The 26568-nt window shown below is 43.9% G+C and overlaps 4 protein-coding genes across 10 annotated transcripts in view; 2 read left to right on the top strand and 2 right to left on the bottom strand.

The window, feature by feature from the left end:
• Positions 1–2221, bottom strand: part of HLCS (holocarboxylase synthetase) — a 319509-nt gene extending 317288 nt beyond the window's left edge. Inside the window, exon 1 of the mRNA XM_075542309.1 lies at positions 2122–2221. The gene's annotated coding sequence lies outside the window, so the exon portion shown is untranslated. The remainder of the gene's footprint in view (positions 1–2121) is intronic.
• On the bottom strand, positions 264–23678 carry PIGP (phosphatidylinositol glycan anchor biosynthesis class P). 2 transcript variants are annotated; one of them, XM_075542311.1, is made up of 5 exons: positions 23494–23678; positions 22970–23073; positions 7344–7416; positions 2122–2240; positions 264–516 (listed from the first exon to the last, which is right to left on the bottom strand). In XM_075542311.1, exons 2-5 carry the CDS (start codon positions 23049–23051, stop codon positions 386–388), a joined length of 405 nt encoding a protein of 134 aa, XP_075398426.1. In that variant the 5' UTR covers positions 23052–23073; positions 23494–23678; the 3' UTR covers positions 264–385. The 2 variants fall into 2 exon arrangements, with proteins under 2 accessions (XP_075398426.1, XP_075398425.1); XM_075542310.1 differs by having other exon boundaries at positions 23467–23633.
• Positions 13271–14423, top strand: LOC142438972 (uncharacterized). Its single transcript, XM_075541031.1, has 2 exons — positions 13271–14182; positions 14400–14423. The coding sequence occupies exons 1-2, from the start codon at positions 13271–13273 to the stop codon at positions 14421–14423; spliced, it is 936 nt and encodes a 311-aa protein (XP_075397146.1).
• A 4-nt stretch (positions 23679–23682) lies between the features above and the next one.
• TTC3 (tetratricopeptide repeat domain 3) overlaps positions 23683–26568 on the top strand; it is a 132393-nt gene continuing 129507 nt past the window's right edge. For 4 of the 6 annotated variants that reach the window (XM_075542302.1, XM_075542304.1, XM_075542303.1 and 1 more), the window contains exon 1: positions 23683–23841. The gene's annotated coding sequence lies outside the window, so the exon portion shown is untranslated. Of the gene's footprint in view, positions 24025–26568 lie in introns of all 6 variants that reach the window. The other 2 variants (XM_075542301.1, XM_075542300.1) reach the window with 2 other exon arrangements.

Genomic DNA, 26568 nt, shown 5'->3' with positions numbered 1-26568 from the left:
CCCCGTAGAGCAATAAATGGCACATAGTAAATAGTAAGTAACTATTTGTATTTTTAAACATGAACCTATGTCAAGGACATAAAATATTAAATGTATCTTCCTCTACATCTGAGTGCTTGAATTCTAAAACAGAGGGAGGGGTACCTTGTTTACACTGGCATTTTATTAAAAATATGTCATATGAAGATGCAGCTTTTATTCTATTCACTAATAACTAATATTTGAGAACATTTAGATATAAATGAAACTAAAAAAGTCTAAGAGAAGTTCAATTTACTTTTAATTAATACTGGGTATTAAAAAGACAGACAATAAAAATAATTATCAAGGCTATGATGTCAAAAATTTATTAATAAAAACTTGGTGTTAGTATGTTTCATATGGTTCAATTTTTGGTATAACGTTCTTTGGCTGAAAGGAAGAACATATGATTTACTTCACTAATAGAAATATCTCTTAATGCTGGAATGGCTTCTTCCTGGTACTTCTTCCGCTGTTGGTTTTTAGCATAGCTATCTGCAAGAACAGGATAAAAAGCTTCTTAGACAATTTCTTCTACAGTTACTAGGCTAATGTTTGGACAATGACAAAGATCATATTTAACACAGCTAAATAAATCTTTAAATCTCTCTTTAGAAGGAATGACCCACATCCCATTACAGAAGGGCCACAAAGAAGAGTCAGTCAGGGTGCAGATAAGCACCAACTAAACACACAACTTTCTTCTAGTTTTTTAATGCCTCCACCCTATTGTCATGACCCCGATTCTACCTTACAAATCAGGCTAGATCAGAACATGTACACTGGTACAGGCAAGAGCTCGCAACACGGGGAATCCAGGACAGATAAATCCCTCAGGATCAATAATTAGAGTAGCAATACTAGGAGGGGAAGGGGAAGGCTGGGTGGAGAATGGGTGAACCAATCACAGTGATCGACATATAATACTCTCCCCTCCCTGGATGGCCAAAAGAAAAGTGGGTGAAGGGAGACAGTGGTCAGTCTAAGATATGAAAATAATAATTTATTAATTATCAAGGGATCATGAGGAAGGGAGGGAGGGGAAGGGGGAAAATGAGCTGATACCAAGGGCTCAAGTAGAAAGAAAATGTTTTGAAAATGATGATGGCAACATATGCACAAATGTGCTTGGCACAATGGATAGATGTATGGATTGTGATAAGAGCTGTTAAAAACTGAAAAAAAAAAAAAAAAAGAATGTCCCAACCAAAAATGTAATCAGCAAAGTAGCTTTTATTTGAAAAAGAATTGAATATTTGATTAACAGCAAAATGATAATTCTAGTCATATATTCACATTTCTGAGGAACAGAAATATAAGCAGGTTTTGCAACTATTTAAATTAACACCCTACAAACTATTAAATTGTTTGGTACTGCCATCCATGCAAATTGAACCATCTTCTCTCTAAGCACTTTGTTTATTTGTTGTAATTCCAGTAAAATCATGTCGATATTACAGAAAGGTTTTAGGAGAAAAATTAAAGTACGATTGATTTTCAAACTATACTGCACAGGTACACACACACACACACACACACACACGCGCGCGCGCGTGCGCGCGCGCGTTGAAAACTAACCCAGGGAGTGTTAATTAATACTTTACATCATAGAATCTATGCAAGCTCAGAATCTAACTTACCTTAATCTTTCAATTTGCAATAAAAGAACTTATAAATAAAACTACAAAAACCTGCATGGCTCTTCAAGCCAAGTAGTTGGGATAAGGGGTCAACAGTGATCCTGAGGAGGATGTGAACCTCCCTCCTTCCCCACATCCCTTCTCCCAAACAAGGTCTGCAAATCCTTGTTGGTCAGCCCCACCCCTCACTACCCACATGAACAGTGTCTGCGTAGGATGAAAGGAGTTTCACTCAGGCCAGTTGTGAAGAGACATATCATATCCTTACTATTTTTCTGGAAAAATACACTGTTCACTAGTGCTCCCCATCACATCTGATTTCTTCCATGTAATCATGTCATCTTACGCAACTCTGTGTTTATTCCTCCTAGATTCTTTTTCCAATGAGTGTCACTACGACAGGCTGTTCTAGATAAAAGCACTACTCTTCCATCTAGCACTTTCCCTCATGCACACTTACCTGTGATTGTGTGAATGGAGTCCAGCGGAGAGGTGCTCATCATGTTAATGCCAAACAAGAGGACATACCCAATTACTATTGTAATAAGGAGGTATACTGGTAATGCGACTGCCCAGTATCTGCAGAAGAGAGTATTACAGTAGGTAATAACCCCCCAAATCTGGCCTGAGGAGCCCTACAGGGCAGAGTAGAATGGCTCCCTGTTGTCAGGTGTCATTGCTCGGCACTGACCCATAGTGCAGGGCATGGTCCTGAGTTCACTAGAGCATGGCAAAATAGAGTAGTCCACAACCGGCTCCCCAGGGTCTTCGAAATGGTAAATCTTTATAGGCGCAGACAGTCTCATTTTTCTCCTGCAGAGCAGCTAGTGGGTTTGAACCATTTCCCTTGAGGGCTACCAGCCCAACACATAACTCATACATCAGCAGGAATTCGGAGCAGGGAAAAGATACCCTGAAAAGTTATAATTCTCAAGATTTAGTCACAAGGCTAACATTCTAATTTTTAAAAATTAAAATGAATTTTTATGAAAGTTACAGATAAATCATTCCACAAGGCTTATAGTGAAAAATTGTAGTCCTGTAATCCACCCATCCCTGTCCTGGCATCTCGTGCCCTAAAAGCAAACACTTTCACCACCTTAGCTATTTCTTCATATATTTTACCTCATTTCTCCATAACTGGCTCCTACTGTCATTTCTTGAGTTAAGAAATTTCAGACATTTTCACTTGCTGTTCGACTATGAGATGAGGGAGTTAGCTCTTTTAAGCTCTGCCCTCTCACATCCCTCTTATCTTCTGATTCTACTTACATCTCCATTTTTGGTTCTATCAGCAGTTTCTTAGACTTACTGGGCCTATGTAAACAATGTAACGGAACACTGTAATGTTATTAATAAAATGTAACTATTTGCACAGTTTTGTTTTGGTTTTCCTGTAATGAGTCATTATGCCCTTTTGCCAATTTGCTCCGTTTTCCCCTGTACCTCAGTTCAGGACTCGAGCCTTGGACTGGCTGACGGGGCTGTGAACCACCTCCCAGTACAGGCGTGCAGCGCTCTGTCTTGCCAGGCTGTGTTGGGCACAGCCCTCCTGGAGCCCCCTGCCTGTCCCAGCCGGCCTGCTTATGCTCTCCGTGGACGCACAGCCCACAACCTCTATCTGGAAATGCTGTCATTCTTCCTTCACTTGTCATTTCCTTGACTCTTCATTCTGGAATTAGGAAGCGTTGCACCGGCGGCACCGCGATCGCTGACTGCACAGCCTTCGCTCAGCTTCCCCGAGTGCCAGCATCTCTCTGATCTCTGCTACACACTTTCCCTTGTGGTGCTGACGTCATTCTGATTTCATCCGTTTCATTGTCCTGTTCTAGAAGCAATTTGGGAGAAGATGTGGCACTGCACGTTTCCTCAGTTCCCTCTAACCTCCCACAGTCACCTTCTCAGTCTTTGCTGGTCTTTGCTGACCCTCGCATACTGCTCAGGGGTTTTGCAAAATGATCCAGATTCAATTTGGGTGTGTCTCAGGTTTTCTCATGATTAGAGGAGGGTTATGGGGCCTGGGCATGAAAACCTCAGAATAACCTCACCATATTACACTGTGTGACTTATCACTGACTAATTAATAGCAACCTAAGCTCCGTCACCTGGTTAAGGTAGTGTCTGCCTGGTTTCTCTATTGTAAAGTTATTATTTTTTCCCTTTCCTTTTGTTAGCAGCAAGTTAACAAGTCATGAGTGCTCTCAGGGGAATTTAGGTACACCTCTACCAAGGGCGGTGGTGCAGTGGGTAAGCTGTCATAGAGCAGTCTGCTCCAGTCAAACTTTTCAGTCTTAGAAAGCCTGTGGAGAAATGTTACTCTGTCCTACAGCGTTGTTGAGCCAGAATCAAGTCTGCAGTCGCAGAATTTAGTAGAAAATCACAGACACTGTATGAAGACGCATTAAAATTATCAGTTGAAAAGATTTTGTGGGAAATAATTTTGGGGCCAGGCAATTATTATGTCTATTCTCTTTAAAAATTATTAAATAATTTTATTGGGGCTTAGAACTCTTGTTGCAATCCATACATCGATTGCATCAGGCATATTTGTACATATGTTGCCTTTATTCTTCTCTAGACATTTACTTTACTTTCTATTGAGCACTTGGTATCAGCTCCTCCTTTTTATCCCTTCCTCCCCACCCTGTTATGTCTATTCTTAAAAGTTTTAACCTTGCCTAGCTAAACAGTCATTCCATGATACCCACCTTCCCGACATGATCACTGAAGACAGATGTGTGTATAAGCAAACGTGGTGAAGAAAGCTGATGGTGCCTGGCTATCAAAAAGATATAGCGTCTGGGGTCTTAAAGGCTTGAAGGCAAACAAGTGGTCATCTAGCTCAGAAGCAACAAACCCCACAGAAAAGAAGCACACAGCCTAAGTGAATACAAGGTGTTGAACGGACCAGGTAGCAGACACCAAGAAACAAAAACCATCTCAGACGAATGTGTGCATAAGCAAGTGTGGTGAAGAAGGCTGATGGTGCCCGGCTATTGAGAGCTGTAGCATCTGGGGACTTAAAGGCTTGAAAGTTAAAAAGCGGCCATCTAGCCCAGAAGCAACAAAGCTCACATGGAAGCAGTACACCAACATGTGTGATCGTGAAGGGCAGAGGGGACCAGGTCTCAAACAACAAAGGCAGGGGTGGGGGAAATCACATCACTGTGAATGAGGGGGAGTGCGTGATGGGGACCCAATGCCCATCTGTAGACAGCTGGACATCCCTTGCAGAGGGGTACTGGGGAGGAGATGAGACACTCAGGGTTCAGTGTAGCAACAATGAAACTCAAAACCTTCCTCTAGTTCTTGAATGCTTCCTCCCCTCCCAATTATCATGATCCCAATTCTACCTTGCGGACCTGGTTAGACCAGAGGATGCACAGCGGTGCAGTAGGGATCTGGAAACACAGGGAATCTAGGACGGATGAACCCCTCAGGACCAGCAGTGGGAGTGGCGACACCGGGAGGGAAGGGGGTGTAGAAAGGGAGAACCGAACTTGGGGAATCTATGTGTAACCTCCTCTCTGGGAGATGGGCAATAGGAAGGTGGGTGAGGGGAGATGCCAGGCAGTGTAAGATAAGATCAAATAATTATTTATAAACTATTAAGGGTTCAGGGGGAAGGGAGGAGTGGGGACGGAGGGGGAGGGAAAATAAGGAAAACGAGCTGATTCCAGGAACCCAAATGGAAGGCGAATTCTGAGAATGACAAGGGCAACGAATATATAAGGGTGCTTTACTCAATTGATGTGTGTATGGATTGTGATAAGAGTTGTATGAGCCCCCAATAAAAAGATTCATTAAATTAAAAAAAATTTTACCCATCAAGTGTGGCAGTCATTAGTGGATTTTGTTTGAAGCCATTATGACAGTGGTATTTTGTTTTATTGGTGATTTTTCTATTGTTCTCATCCTTCTACATTTATCAGTTGTAATTCCCCTATAAGGAAAATTTGCCCTTTTTATCTACTCATGTACTTAGTTATATCAACACGGCTTCATAAATATTTACTTTATTCTTTGGGTTATATTCTACTTCTACAGTCATTTATTTTGTTGCTCAAATGGTCTCATCTTTGGTTACCAGAAGGTCTATCAGGCTGGTTCCTATGTCTCTTGACATGCTCCAGTCTTGTCTTTCTTGGAAGAGTGGAAACCACTTCTTTTCCTTGTGGCTCCAGAATATGTTTCTGGGTCCTCTGGGATTTTCCCTGCCCCAGGCCACTGGGATGCCAACCATAAGTTAGGCCGGTTACATGCATCAGCTGCTCCACAGGGAGAAAAATGGAGCTTCCAACTCCCATTAAGCTTTGGAAACCCACAGGTGACATTTACTCAGCCCGTGAAGGTTGCTGTGCGTCGGAATTGGACTGGATGGCAATGAAATTGTTTTGTTGGCTCTAGGCCTTGAAATAGCCCTTTCTCCAAGGACCTTTGGCTCTTCTAATGGGAGAATGGTATTTAGAAAACTATGACCAGGTGCTAGGTGTTTCCTTCATTCTTGACCAAAAGTGTAGCAAAACTCCTAACTCCTACACCCCCAAGGCTCCTGGCACAGAAATGTGGGCTGCAGACATTTTCTCTCTTGTCTGTTATCCAATGTTGCTCTTCAGAGGGCCATTCTGATTCATGGTTATTTGTAGGTGATCTTCCCTTTATTTTCAAGTGCTCTGTATTTTTTTTAATGGCACCTGTTTTTGTTTTATAGTTAAACTACCTTTTAACTACTTTGTTTCCCCCGTGACCTCCGTGCAAGCCTTTTGTCCTTCACCTTTCACGCTCAAGGCTCTTTCCTCTGAAGCCTGGTGTGTCATGACTGTCCACCCATATTTAAAACTGAAGTGCTGACAAGCTAATTGGAACCTGTGTGTGAGGCCTGGGCGGGGAGGGGCAGAGCGTGAGACTCGTTATAAGCAAACAGGGCATTTCATTCAAGGATCTGCACATGCAAGAAACTACAAAGGCTTTCTTTTGAGCTCCTCACCTCCTGGGGGATAAACTGCCAGTCTTTTGCTGAGAGGAACAGGGTGGTGGAAACTTGGTAACTGCAAGCCCAGGGGCCTAGTAAGGAAAGGTGCCGGGCAGTCATCTCACTCAGCCAATGCATGCTTTGATTCAGTCAAGTTCAATGTGGTGTCTTCTTTCCTTGTTCAGTTAGCCCCAGTGTTTCCCAGGTTAGAGCCCCTCTTTCAGTTCCTCAGGGTAGGGCGTCTCCCAGCTTTCAAGGTTGGGAGGGGGCGGGGCAAGTCTGAGGGTCTGACTGCTCCTCAAAACAGGGTTTTCAGCCTAATGCAGACATACCATGCTTAAAAGAATCTGCTACCTCCAGTGGCTGGGTCTTTCCAAGTGCTAGAGCACAAATATTCTCATGGGGTTCTCACTGTCACCATTATGAAGTAAGTGGAGACTCGGGCAGCTACTTCTATCTACTTGCTCTTCACTTCCTTTATTCCTGTGGGTTTATATGCTCTCAATTTCTCTACCCTTATTGAGTGAGTGAGATGTGGGGGGAGGGGGAGGAAATGGAGATAAACATATGCGCTCAAATGACCACCTTAACTTATGAGGTTTAGCAATGATGATGTTAAAGTTTGCAATTTTTATATTGCCATTACAATATTGAAAGAGGAAAATATTTAAGACTTAGAAAATTTTACTTAAGAAACATATTAAACTTACTTTTGCGGCCAGTAGGTTAAGCCTATGGAATTTAGCCAAGATTCTGGAATAAAAGCCCATACAAGATACAGCACTGTAGAAAAGAGGGAGAGAAAGTAATGTCAATCAGGCATCCAGTCAGCCTACCAAGATTCAGTGTCTTCGCTGTTTCTTGTTCACGTAGAAATGATTTTCCCTTCCTTTCCTTTCCAGCTCTGTTGGAGTCACTTTGATAATGCACCATGTTGCTCAGTGCCGTCAAGTGGGTCTGACTCACAGTGACTGGGTGTTCACCACAAACAAACATAGCACTGCCCTGCGCCATCCTCACAATTGGTGCATCCCCACGGTTGCAGCCACTGTGCCAACCCATCTAGTTAAGGGTTTTCCTCTTTTCTGGCCAACTCTCTGCTTAAAATACTTATCCCCATTACCTTTTATTACAGTTGTTCTTTAAAGAGATGTTAATGCTCCTATAACATTTTAGGCAATTTAAGCCATGCCTTATCAGTTGCTGTAATCCTTGTAACAATTTGTTTCAGGTACTGCATCCTCTGAGAGGTGGGAATAATTATGGCATTCAGTTGCTCTAAAATGACTTTATCTGCCCTTGCTCCATCGTTATCTCATAGGCTACTATCTTATCTCCTTTAATCCCAACACTTGGTAGGACCCTTCACACCCCTAGGCGATACTAACAGATAACACCTGAACACTCACTTCAGGCTAGGCACAATGATATGCACTTAACATACATGATTTCATTTAATCCTCAAAATAACCCTAGGAAGTACATGTATACCATTTTTACAAATGAGGGACTGAAATCTTAGGTTACATCGTCTGCCCAGGGGAAATGACAAATTCACGTTTTAAACTACTTACCGCAAATCAATCACGATGAAGAGCTGATAAGTTGGGGTTTTTTTTGTGAGAAATATAGATGACAGAACTCTGTATCCGGAGTCTGATATACAATAATAAATGTGAAAGAGTTGAGCCCTGCCCTCCCTGAGCTTACAGTCCAGTGGAGCACAGAGTGGAGCAAATTGATGTTTCATCACACTGTGGCAAATGCTGAAGACTGCGTGACATAAGGTGCATGGGAACAAAACAGAACCCAGACAGGTGGAGGTGGAACGTGATCAGATTAAGGAGTGGAGGGTGAGTAGGCAGTATGAGAGCGATCAAAAGGAGCCTGTAGAAGAGAGGGAGGAACTAAGTGGAAATGATGCTTCCTGCCATGATGCAGAGAGAGAACAAGAGGGAACTGAAGAGAGACGGGGTGTGACTGCACGGTAGAAGTCAAGAGAAAGGGTGGTGGGGAACTGGTGGGGAACGTAAAACATAGCTCTGAAAGTTAATGCAAAATAACTGTGTAGGGAAACAATGTGAACATAATTCTGTAAGTGGAAATGATCTGTTTAGCTTAATTAAATGAGCATTTATTGAATGTTTACCATGGGCTAGGCACTGTGGAGAGGCCAACTCGAGAGAGAGAACAAGACTTGGTCCCTCTATTCAGGAACTCACAAACTAGGGTGGGAGAGTGAAACCAGCCAAATGTCGAGGCAAGAACCCCACATGTAGAATCTTACTAAAGCCTCTCAAAACCTCTGAGTTGGCATCCATTTGCTGGCAGTGAGGTTGCGTTTTCTTTGGTTTCAAAATCCTTTAGGGGTGGGAGCTATTATATCTAATTCACAGAGGAAAGAAAATGGAGGTTGGGGATGGTAAGTAACTTGCTCACAGCCTTAAAGGCTACTGAGCTGCCAAAGTGAATCCAACCCAAAGCACACTGTGCTCCTTCCCAGAGGGTTATAAAGCCGGCCCAGTGACAAACAGGGGGACGGCACTGGAGGAGTGAGGAGAGCGACCTACCACCACCTGAAGAGAGCAGGGCAGGCTTTCTGAACATGACAGCCAAGCTCGCCGTTCAGATAGGGTGTGAGTGATGAGGTAAGCTAGTGGAGTGGGCAAGTCCTAGACCATGAGCGATTTTGTATAAGGAAAGCAAACTTGAATAAATACCCGTATATGTATATCTATGTGTGTGTATAGACATTGAAATAAATATCTACACTCCAGCCAAAGAGGTCTTAAGCAGGCACGTTCAGGTTTGCACTTGCTCTGGTGCTGTGTAGAGCATGCCTTTGATGGTGATAAAACCAGAGGCAGTAGATTCAGTGAGGGAATTAATTAGGGGGAGAAGGAAAAGGACAAGTGAACAATGATACCCAGGTGTGTTCAGACTATGTGAGCAGTAATTTCAACACCAATGAGAATGTTTGAGAAGTTCTTTTTCAAATAGCATTGAATATCTTCCAAAAATACTAACTGAAGCTTATCACTTGCCTGTTCAAACCTTTCAATATCCTAAGGATAAAACACAAGCTCCTCACACGGGAGCAAATGAAAGGGGAGGGAGAGAGAGTGAAGCACATCCTGGCACACTAAGCCTTGAGGACGATACTCCCGCTCAGAACAGCCAATCCACAGAGAAGAGCACATGGCCGGTCCAACTACAAGACAGGACAATGTCCCTCACTGACCCATAGCCCTACTGGGGACAACACTGAAGACACAGTGTGGGAATTCCACCAGATCTGATGCCACCACACTGAGGCAAAACACTAAGGGTGTGGAACAGAACAGCAAGAGGAACAGAGCAACGAAGTCCCCAGGGAATACCAAAAATAGACTTTGGGGTCAGGGCTTGGTGCCCCAACAGACTCGACTGGACAACACTCCTAAAGGTCAACAAACAGACCTTGAACTAACTACAAGCTTTTCTTTCTTGTTGTGGTTTTTTTTTTGTCATTGGTTTGTTGATGATGTTTTATTTTTTTTTGTTACTTTGTTTTGCTCTGTCTTGTTTTTATGCATGTTATTATCTCCTCAGGTCTGTCTAAATAAGATAGGCTGGACAAACAATCTGGAGGAGAAAACAACAGGACAGACAGTTCCAGGGAGACATGGGAGAAGGGGAGGAGCAGGGAAAGGAAGTGGTGTCAACAAACCCAGGGACAAGGGAACAACCAGTGATCCAAATCGGTGGTGAGGAGGGTGTAGGAGGCCTGGTAGGGTATGATCAAGGGTAATGTAACTAAGAGGAATTACTAAAACCCAAATGAAGACTGAGCATGATAGTGGGACAAGAGGAAAGTAAAAGGAAATAAAGGAAAGAGGTAGGAGGCAAGGGCATTTATAGAGGTCTAAATAAAGGTACAAACATGTAAATATATTTATATTTGAGGATGGGAAAATATATCTATGTGCATACATTTATAGGTTTAGTACTAAGGTAGCACATGGACATTGGGCCTCCACTTAAGTACTCCCTCAATGCAAGAATACTTTCTTCTATTAAACTGGCATTCTATGATGCTCACCTTCCCAACACAATCACTGAAGCAAAGTGGGTGAGTAAGCAAATGTGGCGAAGAAAGCTGATGGTGCCCAGCTATCAAAAGATAGAGCATCTGGTGTCGTAAAGGCTTGAAGGCAAACAAGTGGCCATCTAGCTCAGAAGCAACAAAGTCCACATGGAAGAAGCACACCAGCCTGTGTGATCACCAGGTGTTGAAGGTATCAGGTATCAGGCATCATCAGGACAAAAAATCATAGCATTGTGAATGAGGGGGAGTGCAGAGTGGAGACCCAAAGCTCATCTGTAGGCAATTGGACATCCCCTTAAGGAAGGGTCGCAGGGAGGAGACTAGCCAGTCAGGGTGCAATGTAGCAACGATGAAACATTACAAATGCTCACTAGTTCGTAAATGCTTACTCCACCTCTCCCACTACCAAATTCTACCTTTCAAGTCTGGCTAGACCAGAGGATGTACACTGGTACAGATAGGAACTGTAAACACAGGGAATCCAGGGCAGATGATCCCTTCAGGACCAGTGGTGTGAGTGGCTATACTGGGAGAGTAGAGGGAGGGTAGGTTGGAAAGGGGGAACCGATTACAGAGATCTACATGTGACCTCCTCTCAGGGGGGAGGGACAACAGAAAAGTGGGAGATGTCTGATAGTATAAGATATGACAAAATAATAATTTATAAACTAACAAGGGTTCAGGAGGGAGGGGAGAGAAGGGAGGGAGGGGAATAAATGAGCAACTGATGCCAGGGGCTTACGTGGAGAGCAAATGTTTTGAGAATGATGAGGGCAATGAATGCACAAATGTGCTTTACACAATTGATATATGTATGGCTTGTGATAAGAGTTGTATGTGCCCCTAATAAAATTATTTAAAATAAACCCCCAAAACCACAAGCTCCTTACCAGGGCTTATACAGACCTACCGCTCCAATAACATTTCCAATCTTTTTGTCCTATGCTCCAGCCACAGAGGTCTCCTTCCTGTTCTTCACACCACCTTCCCACTCTCAGCCACTGTAGGGCAGCAGTTGAAGTGCTGACTACCTGGACCTATCTGTTCTCTTCAATGGTTGGTTCCTTCAGTATCTCAGAGTTTTTCCTGTTCATTAGGCAACCCCTGTCTTCATCTGCCTCATACACACCCTACTTTACTATCATTTCCCTTTATTTACTTAAAAGCTACCATCACAATCTATCATTACACTGTTTGTTTTCAAATAGATAAATATGTCCATGTATGAGGCTTCAGAGAGTTCATGGAAAATTCCATCCCTCTGTTACTATATTTCCCCATGAATTTTTCAAAGCTCTTTCATGGGATCCTCTTGTACCTATCAACCTACCATGTAGTTTTATCATAACTGCCCAGCACTGGCCTCTGACCTCTTCAATTCATTTATTTCCTGCCTCAGGTTTGCAGGCTCTTTGTTACTTCTTGAACTCAAAGGCATGCTCCTTTCTGAGCTTCTGCACTGGCTGTTCCACTCTTTTTCCAATGAACTACCTAGATAAATCCCTCACTTTTCATGCCTTTGCTCAAATCTATTATCTCAGGGAACCCCAGTGGCATAGTGGTTACACACTGGGCTACTAACTATAAAATCAGCAGTTGAAAACCATCAGCTGCTCCATGGGAGAAAGATTGAGCTTTCTACTCCCATAAAGAGTAACAGTCTCAGAGACCCACAGGGTCAGCTATATCCTGTACTATTAGGTTGCTATGAGTTGGAATTCACTTGTTGGCAGTGAGTAGTCATCAATTATCTCAGTAAGGAACTTACTCCTCTATTTAAAATAGCAACTTATGATTACTGAGGCAATAGGGATTTTGATGATTATCAGGGGCACATAAGTCACAAGTGTATTCTGGTGGGAGGATTAGTAGGCTGCGGTCTATTTTTCTAATTCAGTTATATAGGTCCCCATCAGGTGGCAGCATCTGCTACAACTGCGACAGAAGTTTCCCAAGAAACCAGAGAGCCTGAAAATAGTGGTGGGAGATATATATGTCTCATCAGTTACAAAAGGGTTAAAGAGGTATCAAAATGCATACTTCCTTATATTATGTAAAATAAGGTTGTGCAGTAGAGATCGACAAGCAGATGTTTGGATAAGACACACAGGCTGGCGAAACCACTTCCTCTGACTGAGAAGGTGCAGCCTGAGTATCCTAAGGGGCTTGCAGCATGCACAGAACAACCGGGACCTGACAGTGGGGCGCGATCAGGTTGATGGGACTGCCCACACCCCTCCCATCATCTCCGAGATAGCAGCTGTCACGATGGGGCAGGAATCACTGACATTCAATGATGTGGCTATAAAGTTCACTTGGGAGGAATGACAGCTCCTGAACCCTGCTCAGAAGACCCTATATCAGGATGTGATGTTGGAGAACTATCACAACCTGGTTTCCATTGAAATCCAGAAAGATGGTGATCATATGCTCGAACACTTGCAACAGGAAAGATATAAGGACAGAACAGAACAATGCTATAAATTTAATACATTCGAAAGTTTTGTTTCTCAGCACAAAACTAATTATCCTCTCAAGGAAAATTATGAGATGTTTGGTTTTCATGAAGAAATTGTAAAATCAGAGTTAATCACTCTGAAATTAAATAAGCACAGAAGCAACAAAATAAAGAAGTCAATTGTGCTCAATGCAGATGAGAAAAATTTTCCCCATGTTGAACAAGAGCAATTTTATACTGAAATGAAACTCCCTGAGTGTGAACAATCCAGATTCATGAAGTCTCAGTGGATTCAGCATCAGGAATCAGATGAAATTGAGAAACCACACACAGGTGATAAATGTGGGATGACCTTCATTGAGGAGCCTTTGCTCTGGGAGCACCAGATCATTGATATAGTAGATAAGATCTATAGATGCAGTCATTGTGGACAAAATTTCAATAAAATGTTCAATCTCAATGAACATTATCAAAAAGCTCACGAAGGACAAAAGCCATATAAATGCTTAGAATGTGGCAAAACTTATCATAGGAAATCATACCTCAAGGAACATCAGAAAACTCATGTGGCACGGACTACCTATGTGTGCAATGAATGTGGGAAAGGTTTCACCAGGAAGAGTAATCTCACTGCTCATCAGCGAATTCATACTGGGGAGAAACCCCATGTATGTGGTGAATGTGGAAAAGTCTTTATCAACAGAACTGTTCTCACTGTTCATCAACGAACTCATACTGGAGAGAAACCCCATGTATGTAGTGAATGTGGAAAAGCCTTTATCAGGAAGACTGCTCTCACTGTTCATCAGCGAACACATACTGGAGAGAAACCTCATGTATGTAATGAATGTGGAAAAGCCTTTATCAAGAAGAGTGCTCTTACTGATCATCAGCGAACTCATACTGGAGAGAAACCCCATGTATGTAATGAATGTGGGAAAGCTTTTATCAGGAAGAAGGGCCTCACTGATCATCAGCGAACTCATACTGGAGAGAAATCTCATGTATGTAATGAATGTGGAAAAGACTTTTATCAACAGGACTGCTCTCACTGTTCATCAACGAACTCATACTGGAGACAAACCTCATGTATGTGGTGAATGTGGCAAAGGCTTCACAAAGAAAGCAAATCTCAAAATTCATCTACAAATTCATACTGGAGAAAAACCTTATCTATGTGGTACGGGTGGTAAAGTTTTATCTGGATGAATTTCCTTATAGCACATCAGAGATCTCACACAGTAAAGCAGTCCTTTGCATGAATTAAATGTGGAAAATCTTATATGTGGAAGTCAAGTCTCAATAAACATGAGAAAATTCCCAATGAGAAAACTTCTCATTAGGGTTAGTGTAACAAAGCTTTTAAAACAAAGGAAGAGGTGCTCGAGTTTGGCCTGGACCAAGTGTTTGAACAGACAATTGTGACTTACCATGCAGGTACCCATTCTCTGAATTACTGTCCCTCTACTGACATGGCCCATCGGTTTGGGGACAGGGCCTTCTAGACCTCCACATGGCCCACGGGCACCTCAGTTTTCTTCCAGCTATCAGTGCCTGAAAGAGCTGAACCCATTTTTTCCTGGGTCACAGCTATACCAAACAGTAGATTGCCCAATAAGATGCCAGTAGTGCCTGCCCCATCTGCGTGCTCATTGTTAACCCCAGAAACAGCTCCAAAGTACCATAAAATAAGATGATAGAAGATGTATACGAACAATTAATCCAGAGGACCATTGCACCACAGCGAACCTCACCCTCCATGACCCTGAGAGGAGAACTAGACGGTGCCCATCTTCCACTGCTAATTACTCAGAAAGAGATCACAAAATAGGAGCATGAGTTGAGTGGGAGAACACAATGGAACAAAACCCAAAATCATAAAATAGATCCGGCTTACTGGTCTGCTGGAGACTTGGAATCCCCAGACTATGGTCCTTAATGTCTTTACTCCAGGAAATGTACTCACTCCTCTGACTCATCTTTCAGCTAAACAATATACAGGCTTGGAGGGGAAGAATAACATCTGGGAAGTATACAGTCCTTACAGCAATCAACCATATCAAATCAAAAGGATAGCATTTGGTTATGAATAAAATCTCATAAAAGCAAGAAGGAACTGGAAAGAAGGTTGAATAATGATGGTAAAACACAGGGAGGGCGGAAGTGGGAAGAGTGCTGGTACATCTTGGGGACTGCAATCAAGGCATGAATTGTTGAATGGAAAACCAATTTACTGTGTAAAGTTTTAAATCACATTAAAAAAAAGAGAGCTCAAAAAAAAAAAAGACACACAGGCTGAATAGGCAGGAGAGAGAATGGAAGTACATGTACAAATATATATGGGTTTAGCAGAGAATATTCATATATGTGTATTTACATTTGCTGCAAATATATCCATGAATGTAGTGGAGCATACAGGGGGAAAATTATGAAAATTTATTAGATATAATCAAACTCCTTGGGGGAATGAGTCAATTGGCAGATCAAAGTCCATAACGACAGTGTTCCTCATCCTACTTTGGTGAGTAGTGTCTGGGGTTTTACATGCTTGCCAACAGCCATCTAGGGTGTAACTACTGGTACTTCCCTGTCTATAGGAAAGAAAAGTGATGGAAATCAAACGACTCACAAAAACAGTTACTCCAGTAGACAAATGGACAACCCTGAGACCAAAGTGAACTAGAAGGTGCGCGGCTACCATTCACTACCAACTGCTCAGAAAAGAATCACATTAGGAAGCCCAAGAGGGAGTGGGTAAAATTTTAGAACTCAAAACTACATAAGAGACAAGGTTTACTAATTGATTTAGAGACTGGAGGGACCCCCAAGGCTATGACCTTTACCCTGTCTGGAACTGAACTAATCTTTTCGTTACAAGAATCAACCATTAAAGGTAAAAATGGGTGTATAAGCAAATGTGGTGAAGAAAGCTGATGGTACTATCAAAAGATAGAGCCTCTGGGGTCTTAAAGGGTTGCAGGTAAACAAGCGGCCATCTAGCTCAGAAGCAACAAAGCCCACATGGAAGAACACACCAGCCTGTGCGATCATGAGGTGTCGAAGGGATCAGGTATCAGGCATCATCAGAACAAAAAAATCTTACCATAGTGAATGAGGGGGGAAGTGCAGAGTGGAGACCCAAAGTCGGCCACTGGAGATCCCCTTGCAGAGGGGTCTAGGGGAGGAGATGAGTCAGTCAAGGTGCGATGTAGCACTGATGAAAAATGCAACTTTCCTCTAGTTCCTAAATGCTTCTCCCCCTGCCCTCCCCACTATCATGATCCGAATTCTATCTTGCAAGTCTGGCTACACTGGTACAGATAGGAGCTGGAGGCACAGGGTGGATGATACCTTCAGGACCAGGGGTGTGAGTGGCGATACTGGGAGGGTAGAGGGAGAGTGGGTTGGAAAGAGGAAACTGATTACAAGGATCTACATGTGACCTCCTCCCTGGGGAATGGACAAAGAAAAGGGGGTGAAGGGAGACGCCGGACAGTGCAAGATATGACAAAATAATAATTTATAAATTTTCAAGGACTCATGAGGGAGTGGGGAGTGGGGAGGGAGGGTTAAAAAAAAAAAAGAGGACCTGATGCCAACGGCTTAAGTGGAGAGCAAATGTTTTGAAAATGATGAGCGCAATGAATGCACAGATGTGCTTTATACAATTGATGTATGCATGGATTGTGATAAGAGTTGTGAGCCCCTAATAAAATGGTTATTTTAAAAAAAGGGTAACATTTACCTAAGGACAAAGTTCAGAGGGTTAGGAAAGGAGGAGGAATGGAATCAGGAAACCCAGAGAGGAAGTGGGATAAGTGATGGCATACTGAGGGGATTGTAGTGGAGGGGCTGAATCAGAAGATGGATGAATTGCTGAATGTAAGAAGTCTTAAGTCTTCACCTAATTCACAATAAGAACTTTTAAAAGTTGCTACAGCACTCTTAAATACATAAACAGAAGCCTCTCCACATTTTACCCTTTGTACTCAGCCTCTTCCCATGTTAGCCTCTGACACTGAGTGTGTTTCACGTGTTGTGCTCATTGCCTATCATCCTCTACTACAAGGAAAACGCTGTGAGAATAGGGCTTTTTGTTCGGTTGGGTTCTCTCTGACCTTTGATAGTGGCTGCCATATGGTATGCACTTGATAAATACTCACTCAATTTGTTTTTGGTTGTGGGTATTTTGGGATTTAAGGAACTCTGGTGGTGCCATTGGGAGAGGGTTGGACTATTAATTGCAAGGTGGGTGGCTCAAACACACTAGCCAGGAGTAAGATGAAGCTGAGTGCTCCCATCAAGATTTATGTTAAAAAACAACCTTATATAGGATTGCTAAAACTCAGAATGGACTCAAGGACAGTGGGTTTGGTAGTCTGGGGGTATTACTAGATTAAGTTTATTTCTATAGGGTTTCTAACCCATCAAATACTCTAGAGAATAGGGTTACAAAATGATGTTAATAACACTAGAAACTAGTATTTACTCAGTACTTACTGTACCCCAAGCATTGTTTCAAGCACTTTATATTGTTACCCAATCAATCCTCACAACAGCCCTAAGAGACTGAAGTGTTTAAGAGTGTAGACCCTGAAACCAGTTTAAAGTCCATTTGGTTGTATGCCCCTAGGAGCCCAGGTGGCACATTCATTAAAGTGCTTAGAAGAGTCATTGGTTTCTGGGAGTACAGCTCTGACAGCCTGCTTCCACATACAGCACAGCATTGGAAATCCTATGGGGGCAGTTTTCTCTTTAGAACTGATTAAATAGCAATGGGTTTGATTTTAGTTTTGTGTGACCTTGGGCAACTTACTTAAAAATCACCTGTGTGTTTCACTACTTTCACCTGTAAAGGGAGAATCAAAACAGAATTGCCCTCACAGGAGTACCACCCATCTGTCAGTTTTCCATACAGTGGTGGCCTGCCAATTGCTGTGAGGCTGGAAGCTATGCCACTGGTATTGCAAACACCAGCAGGGTCACCCATGCAGAACAGGCTCCCCTGGGGCTTCCATATTAAGAAAAAAGGCTGCCCACTCTTGAGGGATCAGCACTTAGCAAAGGGATTATCTTTAGGAATAGCATCAAAATATTGTCTGGTCAAGTGCCGGAAGATGAGCCCCTCAGGTTGGAAGACACTCGAATATGACTGGCATTCGAGTCATATTTTTGCTTTCTCAAACTAGAGCCGACCTTAAAGACGAGGATGGAGCAAAACCTCCAGATGGAATCCACAGGAATCAAACTGACTACATCTGTGATAAGAGAAGGTGGAGACCCTATCATCAGCCAAAACAAGGCCAGGGGCTGAGTGTGGACAGATCATCAATTGCTCAAATGGAAGTACAGGTTGAGTCCAAATACAACCTGGAGACTATCTGAGACTATGTGAATTCTGAGAACACCTCTAGGATAGATTTGACACTAATGACTGATCAGACAAGTTGTAGGATGACATGAAAAACATCACATATGAAGAAAGCAGGTCATCAAAAAGAAAGATAAGACTAAAGTAGATGTCAGATGAAACTATGAAACTTGCTCTTGAACACAGAGTAGCTGAAGCAAATAGATGCAATGATAAAAAATAGAACACACAGTCACGGTACCAAAAGGAATCCAACCATTTCAAGAGGTAGCACACAATCAAGAATTGATAGTACTGAGCTTATGTTTTAACAAGTTGATGAAGCACTCATCTATGTCAAGAAATTGGCGAGACAGCTGCCTGGACAAGAGATGGAAAGAGATCCACATTTGTGCCCATTCCAAAGAAAGGTAACCAAACAGATTGTGGAAATTATAAAAAACATCTTATCACATGCAAGTAAAATTTTGCTAAATATATAATTCAACGATCGTTGCAGCAGCGCATTAACGGAGCTACCAGAAATTTAAGCTGGATTCATCAGAGGATGCAGGATAAGGGATCTCAATGCTGAGGTCAGATGAATGGTGGCTGAACACAGGGAATACCAGAAAGATGTTACCTTGCGTTTTATTGACTATGCAAAGCATTTGACTGTGTGGGCCATAACAAACTATGGATACCCTTGAGAAGAATGGGAATTCTTCATTGTGCCCATGTCGTCCATGGGCCAAGGGGCATTTGTGCAAACAGAATAAGGAAATACTGCATGGTTTAAAATCATAAAAGTGTTAGGGTTGTATCTTTTCATAATCCTTAATAACCCAAGAAGTTAGACTGGAAGTTAGACGAAAAAGACGGGAGAAAGGCTCATAGCAAGCAGTATGCAGACGGTACAACCTAGCTTGCTGAAGCACTTGCCGAAGCAGATCCAGGACTGCAGCATTCAATGTTGAATGCAACTCAATGTAAAAATTAAGTCACACTCGCTGCCATCAAGTCGATTCTGATTTATGGTGACCCTGTAGGGCAGGGGATAACTGCCCCTGTGGGTTTCTGAGACTAACTCTTTATGGGAGTTGAAAGCCCTTTCTCTCACAGAGCAGCTGGTGGCTTTTAACTGCTAAGCTGGAAGATAGAGCAACCCTATGTGTAACCACTATGCAGCCAGGGCTCCTCTCTAATACAGCCTTCAAAACCCAAACCAAACTCAAAACTGCCATCAAGTCGATTCCAACTCATCGGGACCCTATCGGACAATGGAGAGAAAACAAGAAACGCACAGCACAGGACCAACAGGCAACACTATGAGAAACCGAGAAAAGACTGATGTTGGTCAGGATTTCGTTTTGTTTGGAACTACGATCCATGCTCACAGGAGCAGCAGTCAACAAATCAAATGATACTGCGTCGGGCTAATCTGAGAGACCTTTTTACAATGTTAAAATAGTAAAGATTTCACTTTTGAGGACTAAGATATGCCTGACCTAAGTCATGGTATGTATGTATGTATATATACATATGTTTTATATATATATATATATATTTTAAATATGGGGGGTGTTTTTAATGATTTTGATTCAAGTAAGATCTAGAATCTCAGTTTCTGGAAGAACCACTTGTTTTTGCCTGTCTTGTACCTCTCCTCCAAGTTGACCTTTGCCTCCCAATGGCCCTTGCATTTAAGAACAGGGTCTCTGAAGACATCCTTGTTGATGACAGTTTTTCTAAGGACATGTCTATGGAGTACCGTGTGGGCATGAGGTGTTTATAGTTATACACCTTCACAAGACTTGATCGTTGACCTTCTGGCAACTGTCTTCTTGCCCATGGCAGTTGTCACTTTGCAGAGATAGCAGTTGATTCCAGCCACCAGGGCATGGCTGTGCCACTGTTGATGCTCTTCATGATGATGGCTATGTGTCCTGAATAGCGTCCCACCAGGACCGGCACCACCTTCCCGGGTTTCATGAACTTGCTCAGTTCAACAAGCTCTCAGACCGACAGCAGAAAGGCAAGCCATGGTATTTTTATCACCTCATATGCATGCGAAAGCTGACAATGAAGGAGGAAGAACTGATGCATATGAATTATGGTTTTGGCAAAGGATACGTGGACGGCCCGAAGAATAAACATGTCTGTCTTGGAATAAGTACAAGAAGTGAGAATGTCACAACTTCATCTCACACATTTTGGACATGTTATCAGGAGAGACCAGTCCTTGGGAAAGGACATCATGCTTGATAAAGTAGGTGGGCAGGGAAAAAGAGGAAGGCCCTCAATGAGACGGACTGACGTCTTGGCTGCAGCAATGGGCTCACCCCTAACAACCAATGAAAGTCTGGCAGAGGACCAGGCGTTATTTTGTTGCGGTCAAGAGGGCTGCTATGAATCAGAACCAACTTGATGACACCTAACCACCACCACTCCCCTGGATTGTTCTGTGTACACCAGGCTTTCTAAGTACTTGCAAAAGCCAAATCAATAAACACTGATCTATACACAGAGTCAATAAATATTACCAACCTTCCCCTTCCTCATTACAGGCTGAAAGAGGTTGTCAGTGGCCCTGGATCACACAGCTTTATCTGTGACCTGGGTTACAATGAAACCTAATCCACAACTGACCACGGGATGGCACAGGGACAGGCAGTGTTTAGTTCTGTGTTGGCAGATAACAAAACCTTCACAGATTCCCTTAGTCAATAGATCAACTATTAGGCCATTCCATGATGTACTGACAGTGAAAAGTAGAGTTTTTTTCACTAAGGTTCTTCCATCCACTCTGGTTTTTAGGGAGTTCGAGAGAGGTGGATTGAAGTACCCAATTTTCTCCCTTCAGTTTCCCTTATAGTTCCAAAATCTTTGGGGGGGGGGAGATTTGGGGTCGGCTGTGTGACTAGGCACAGGTATCCTGGTGGTGTAGTGGGTTACTAGTTGGACTACTAAACTGCAAGGTCAGCAGTTTAAACCGACCAGCTGTTCCTTTTACACTTTTTGCTCATAAAGATTTACAGTCTCAGAAACACACAGGGGCTCTACCCTACCCTGCCTTATAGGTGGCTGAGCTGGAATTTATTTGATTCAATAGCAATGCATTTGATTTTGGCTTGGTTTGATTGGGCACAGAGCCCTGGTGCCACAATGGTTTCATGATCAGCTGCTAACCGAAAGGTTGGCATTTTGAATCCACCAGCTTATCCATGAGAAACGTGCAGTAATCAGCTTCCATACAACTTTCCTCTGGTTCTTTAATGCTTCCTCCCCCCCACTATCACCACCCCAATTCTACCTTACAAATACAGCTAGACCAGAGCATGTACATGGATACAGATAAGAACTAGAAACACAGGGAATCCAGGACAGATAAAACCTCTAGTACCAATAATGAGAGTAGTGATACCAGGAGGGGAAGGGGGAGGGGAAGTTGTGGGGGAGAGGGAATCGATCACAATGATCTACGTATAACCCCCTGGGGGACAGAGAACGGAAAAGTGGGTGAAGGGAGACATCAGTCAGGGTAAGACATGAAAAAAAATATAATTTATACATTATCAAGTGTTCATGAGGGAGGGTGAGGGAGGAAGGGGAAAAATGAGGAGGTGAGACCAAGGGCTCAAGTAGAAAGAAAATATTTAGAAAATTATGGCAACAAATGTACAAATATGCTTGACACAATAGATGTATGTATGTATTGTGATAAGAACTGTATGAGCTCCCAATAAAATGATTAAAAAAAAGATTTATAGCCTCGGACCTAGAGTGTCACTTAAGTAGGAATTGACTGGAATGTTTGGTTATTTTGTTGTGACTGGACATATTAGGGTTTCATCTGTACAACAGGATACTTTGGGATTAAATGAGATCCAGTATTTATGGCTATATCTTTCAATTGAATTTCTCTAGCTTAATTTCCATCACCTTCCGGTTCCTGCATGCTGCATTGCAGCTTCACCAGGCCCCTCACTCCTCAATGAGGTCATGCCTACATTCAAGGCCTTCAGAGAGACTTCTTCCTTCCCACACTTACTCTTCTGTAATAAATCTGTTTAAGTGGGGGGAAAGCTAGCCTGGAGTTGATTTCCCAGACTGATTTCAAGGCGACGCTGACTTCCCAGTTTAATTTCAGTGTCTATTGGAATACCACGAAACGCTCATCACACTGAGTACTCATTGCAGATTTTTCCATCTATCTGGTTCACAAGACCTTGACCTCCGAAAGAACCAGGTTTTACTCACGTTGCCTTTTTATCTGGTCCAGTGTCTGGCATATGAAACACCCTGAACAACTAGTTCTTTTAAGAAGAAACAATACTAAAAGGCATCACAGTTCATGTGCATGCATTCTGAAGATAAGGGCAACATTTCCTTGTCCTTGAACACCAGAGAGCGCCTGGTCATCCATTAGGAATGTACTTACTGAAGCCAAACTGGGAGCTTAAGAAAAGAACAAAGCCATAAATCGCTCTTTCGGGCAATGGCGACGGTGAATTTTCCACCATCTTCCCTGTGGCTTTAGACAATCTGTGGAAAAGAAACACAACAATCCATCAGTGACTTAGGCCCCTTCGCTACTGGTGTACTACTACAACACCATTCCTGAGCTATGGGCAGGGCCTCGCTCTGCAGGGGTTTATGTCAGCCAACTGCCAGCCTCAACACAGGCCACCCCACGCTTGCGCGCACAACCTGCAGCGGAGGGACGGTGGGAGGCCGGGCGGGCAAACGCAGCTCCAGCCCCGCAACCTACGCCTGCGCGGGCAGGGCGGGCAGGGCAGCGCAGCGCAGCGCAGGGAGTGGGGCCGCGCCTTCACGGCCGGGGCCTCCTCAGGCCTGGACCCTGCCCTCCGGGGGGGTTGTTTCTCATTCAAAGGCTGGTGGGGTGGACCCTCAACCAGGGGCCCTGCACGCGCCCACCTGGGCCCCTCCCGCTAACTTGGCCACCTCAGCTCTGGGTCCTTTGCGCAGGCGCCGCTGTCGGGCGCTTGTTGGGGCGCGCGAGAGAAAAATCGAAGCGACTGCAGGGGAGCGGCGGCGGCCCCAACCCTAGGCGCTGCGCGCTGGGGAGACGCGTGCGCCGGCCGGCGGGGAAAGCAGGAACGCACCGCTCGCGCGCGGACTGAGGGCCTGGCGCCCGACTGCGCATGTGTGTTTCCACCCCACGTGACAGCTCTGCCGCCAGGCCCCGCCCACTGCTGGCTGACGTGGAGTCCGCTGCGGCGGCTGCGGCAGCGGCGGCAACAGGGCTGGCAGTGGTGGCTCAGGTCCGAGGCTCGCTGGCTGCGGGCCCCGGTAAGTGTCCCTTCGGTGCGCGGCTGGCCGCCCGGTCCCGCTGCAGCCCGGCCTCCGGGGCGGGGCGCACTTTGCCTTCCAAGTACCTGCCTGGGGGTGTGGTGAGTGGGGGGTGTGCGCGTTAGCTGGTGTCCCTCGCGGTGATGCCCGCTGCGTGTCTACGTTAACTGGGGGGTCCTGAGGGTGAGTGTCCCTTTTGCTACCTTCCTGCGGCCACTGGGTGCCCCAGCGGGGTCGTGGCGTGCGCGGGGGCGTGCCTTTCGGTGTGCACAGCCCCTGCTGCCCGCGCGCCTCGTCTTCGTGTGTGTCGGTGACTCCTCACGCGGACACGCGACCCTCTTTGTCTTTGCGCAAGCCCTTTCCGGCCTTGGGGTGCGTGGCCCCCCTTTGGTCACTGCTTCTTTCCTGGGCGCGCGCTCCCGCGGCCGCGCCTTCTGCCAGCGCGACCCCTGCCCGGAGAGTCCCCCCGCTCCGGTGGGTCAGCGCGCGTACGCGGGTCCGAGTGTGCGAAGCTTGGGGGCCTTGGTGCGCGCTCTCTCCCCGTCTGTTCCCGACGGAGTGCGCCACCTGTTCCGGTGAGACCCTCCCCAGAGGAAGGAGCCTGGGCCCCACGCCCCCCGCCGCGACGGACGGGGCAGGGCCGGCGCGGGCCTGGCCGATGGCCTCCGAGTGTTGGCGGGGGCCTGTGACCGCCTGCCCGGGAGTAGAGTGGTGGGGACCCCAACCGCGCGGGAGGTCGGAGGTGAATTAGGCGCGGAGGGGCGGGGGCGGGGTGCGTGGGGGGTGGGCTTCCAGACCAGCCCCAGCCGCTACAGGCGCCTCAAATTACAGACGCCTCGCCAGAGATATGCTCTCACCAGCGGGGGCCGACCTTGGAGCCGACCCTGAACGTTCTGGAAAACACTGAACTGCTTAGTCAGGGTTTAACTTGGCTTTCACAGAAATTACCTCTTATTTCTGTTCAAAATTTTGTGGCGGAAACAAAGTAGCTATCTAATCATTAATTTCACGCCTCGCTTGGGCACAATTTACTCCTATTTATGGTTCTGGTTAGGACATTTTTGATTGCAAGGAATTTGCATTTTATTTTAAGGAAAAGAGGGTTGTAATAAGACGACACAGGGTCAGATCTCAGCCCCCTTTAGGGACTCAAAGACTGCTCTTGCTCAGGGGCTGCTTGCTCTGCGCTCAAGGGCTGCATTTTGGGTATCTTTTACTCAGTGTTCATCTGCTCAATTTCTTATTCTTGCCTAATTTCCCTTTTTTAATTTCTGGACTATTTCACATGCAAAACACAGAGGTGGACCTACCCAACCCATCATTCAGGTTTTACAGATGCTCACATCTTACCAAATTACTTCATACCTTTTATTTTAAATGAAATGTTGCACATAGTGGGGATGCCCTTCCTTTCCTAGAGAGAGCTACTGTGTGTAGGTTTATGTGTATCATTCCCTGGTGTATTGTTTAATTTGATCACAGTGAATCCATAAACACTATAGTAGTGGTGTGGGTTTAGAACTTTATATAGTTCTTTTTTAAAAAAATGCCACTTTGCAACTTGTTTTTTTTTTGCTCAGCATCAACTTTATTTTTATATATGAATAAATCAGATAATTGTGTTGTCTCTGACTCATTAATTTAAATTGCTGGTATATAATTCCATTGTATGAATATACCATAATTTATTTACACATTTACCTATTAATGGACTTTGAAATTGGTCCCAGCTTTCTACTCTCCAAAGCACTCCCACAATAAACAGCTTTGTACCTTTCTGCTTGCACACGTGAATATTTCCCCAGGAAACACCTAATAGGTTTCCTTGACAGTAAGATATGTGGTTATCACAGATGCTCTCCAAGTGGCTGTACCAATTTCCATTCTCACTTGTATTAAGTGAGAAGGCTCATTTCCTCACACTCTTGCTAACACTTTATGCTATCACACTTTTATATATTTGCCTTCTCTATAACTTGAGCTTATTGCTAAATTTGCTTGGACCCACACTGGCTTCTGCCTAAGTATTATGACAATCTGCTGGTTCACCACTCACAGCTAACTGGCTCAGTTTTTATCTCATTTGGTCGTCATAAGATTAATTCTAATAAACATTTATCATGTACCTCATGAATATCAGCCCCTTTGGTTTTTATAAAGATAGTAATTTCTATGGTATGTTATATGTACTTTTCTACTGTCGGAGGTGACAAACATTTTTAATAGGAATGGGTCATTTTAATACTTTGTTTTAATGTAATATTTGACACATAAATGTAATTATATGTAAAGCAATAAAATCAGTCTACCACCCAATCCAAAAATCAAAAGTACCAATATTGCATGTATTCACCTCTAGAGGCGACAACTGTCTTGGATTTTGTGTCATTACTTTCCAAATTGAATTTTATCAGATCTGTATGTATCCCTCAACAATGTGCTGTATGGTTTCTATTGTTTTTGAGTTGTGGGGAAAGGAACCATTCTGGATATACGTTTCTGGAACTTATTCAGTGTTACGTTTCTAAGAGTCAAGAATCTTACTGGATATCGATGTCACTCCTTAATTTTTAATTGCTGTATAATTTTCCATGGGTGAATCTAACACAGTTTATATGTTCTGTTGTTAGACATTTTCATTGTTTTTAAGAATTGACTAATGAAGATTCTTGTACATATTTTCTGTACAGATAGGCAAGAATTTAAGTTTTTACACGAGGGCACTTA

The sequence above is a fragment of the Tenrec ecaudatus genome, chromosome 2, assembly GCF_050624435.1.
Source record: "Tenrec ecaudatus isolate mTenEca1 chromosome 2, mTenEca1.hap1, whole genome shotgun sequence".
Lineage (NCBI taxonomy): Eukaryota > Metazoa > Chordata > Mammalia > Afrosoricida > Tenrecidae > Tenrec > Tenrec ecaudatus.
Note: the sequence above shows the minus strand (reverse complement) of the source record. Positions and strands in the feature narration are given on the sequence as shown.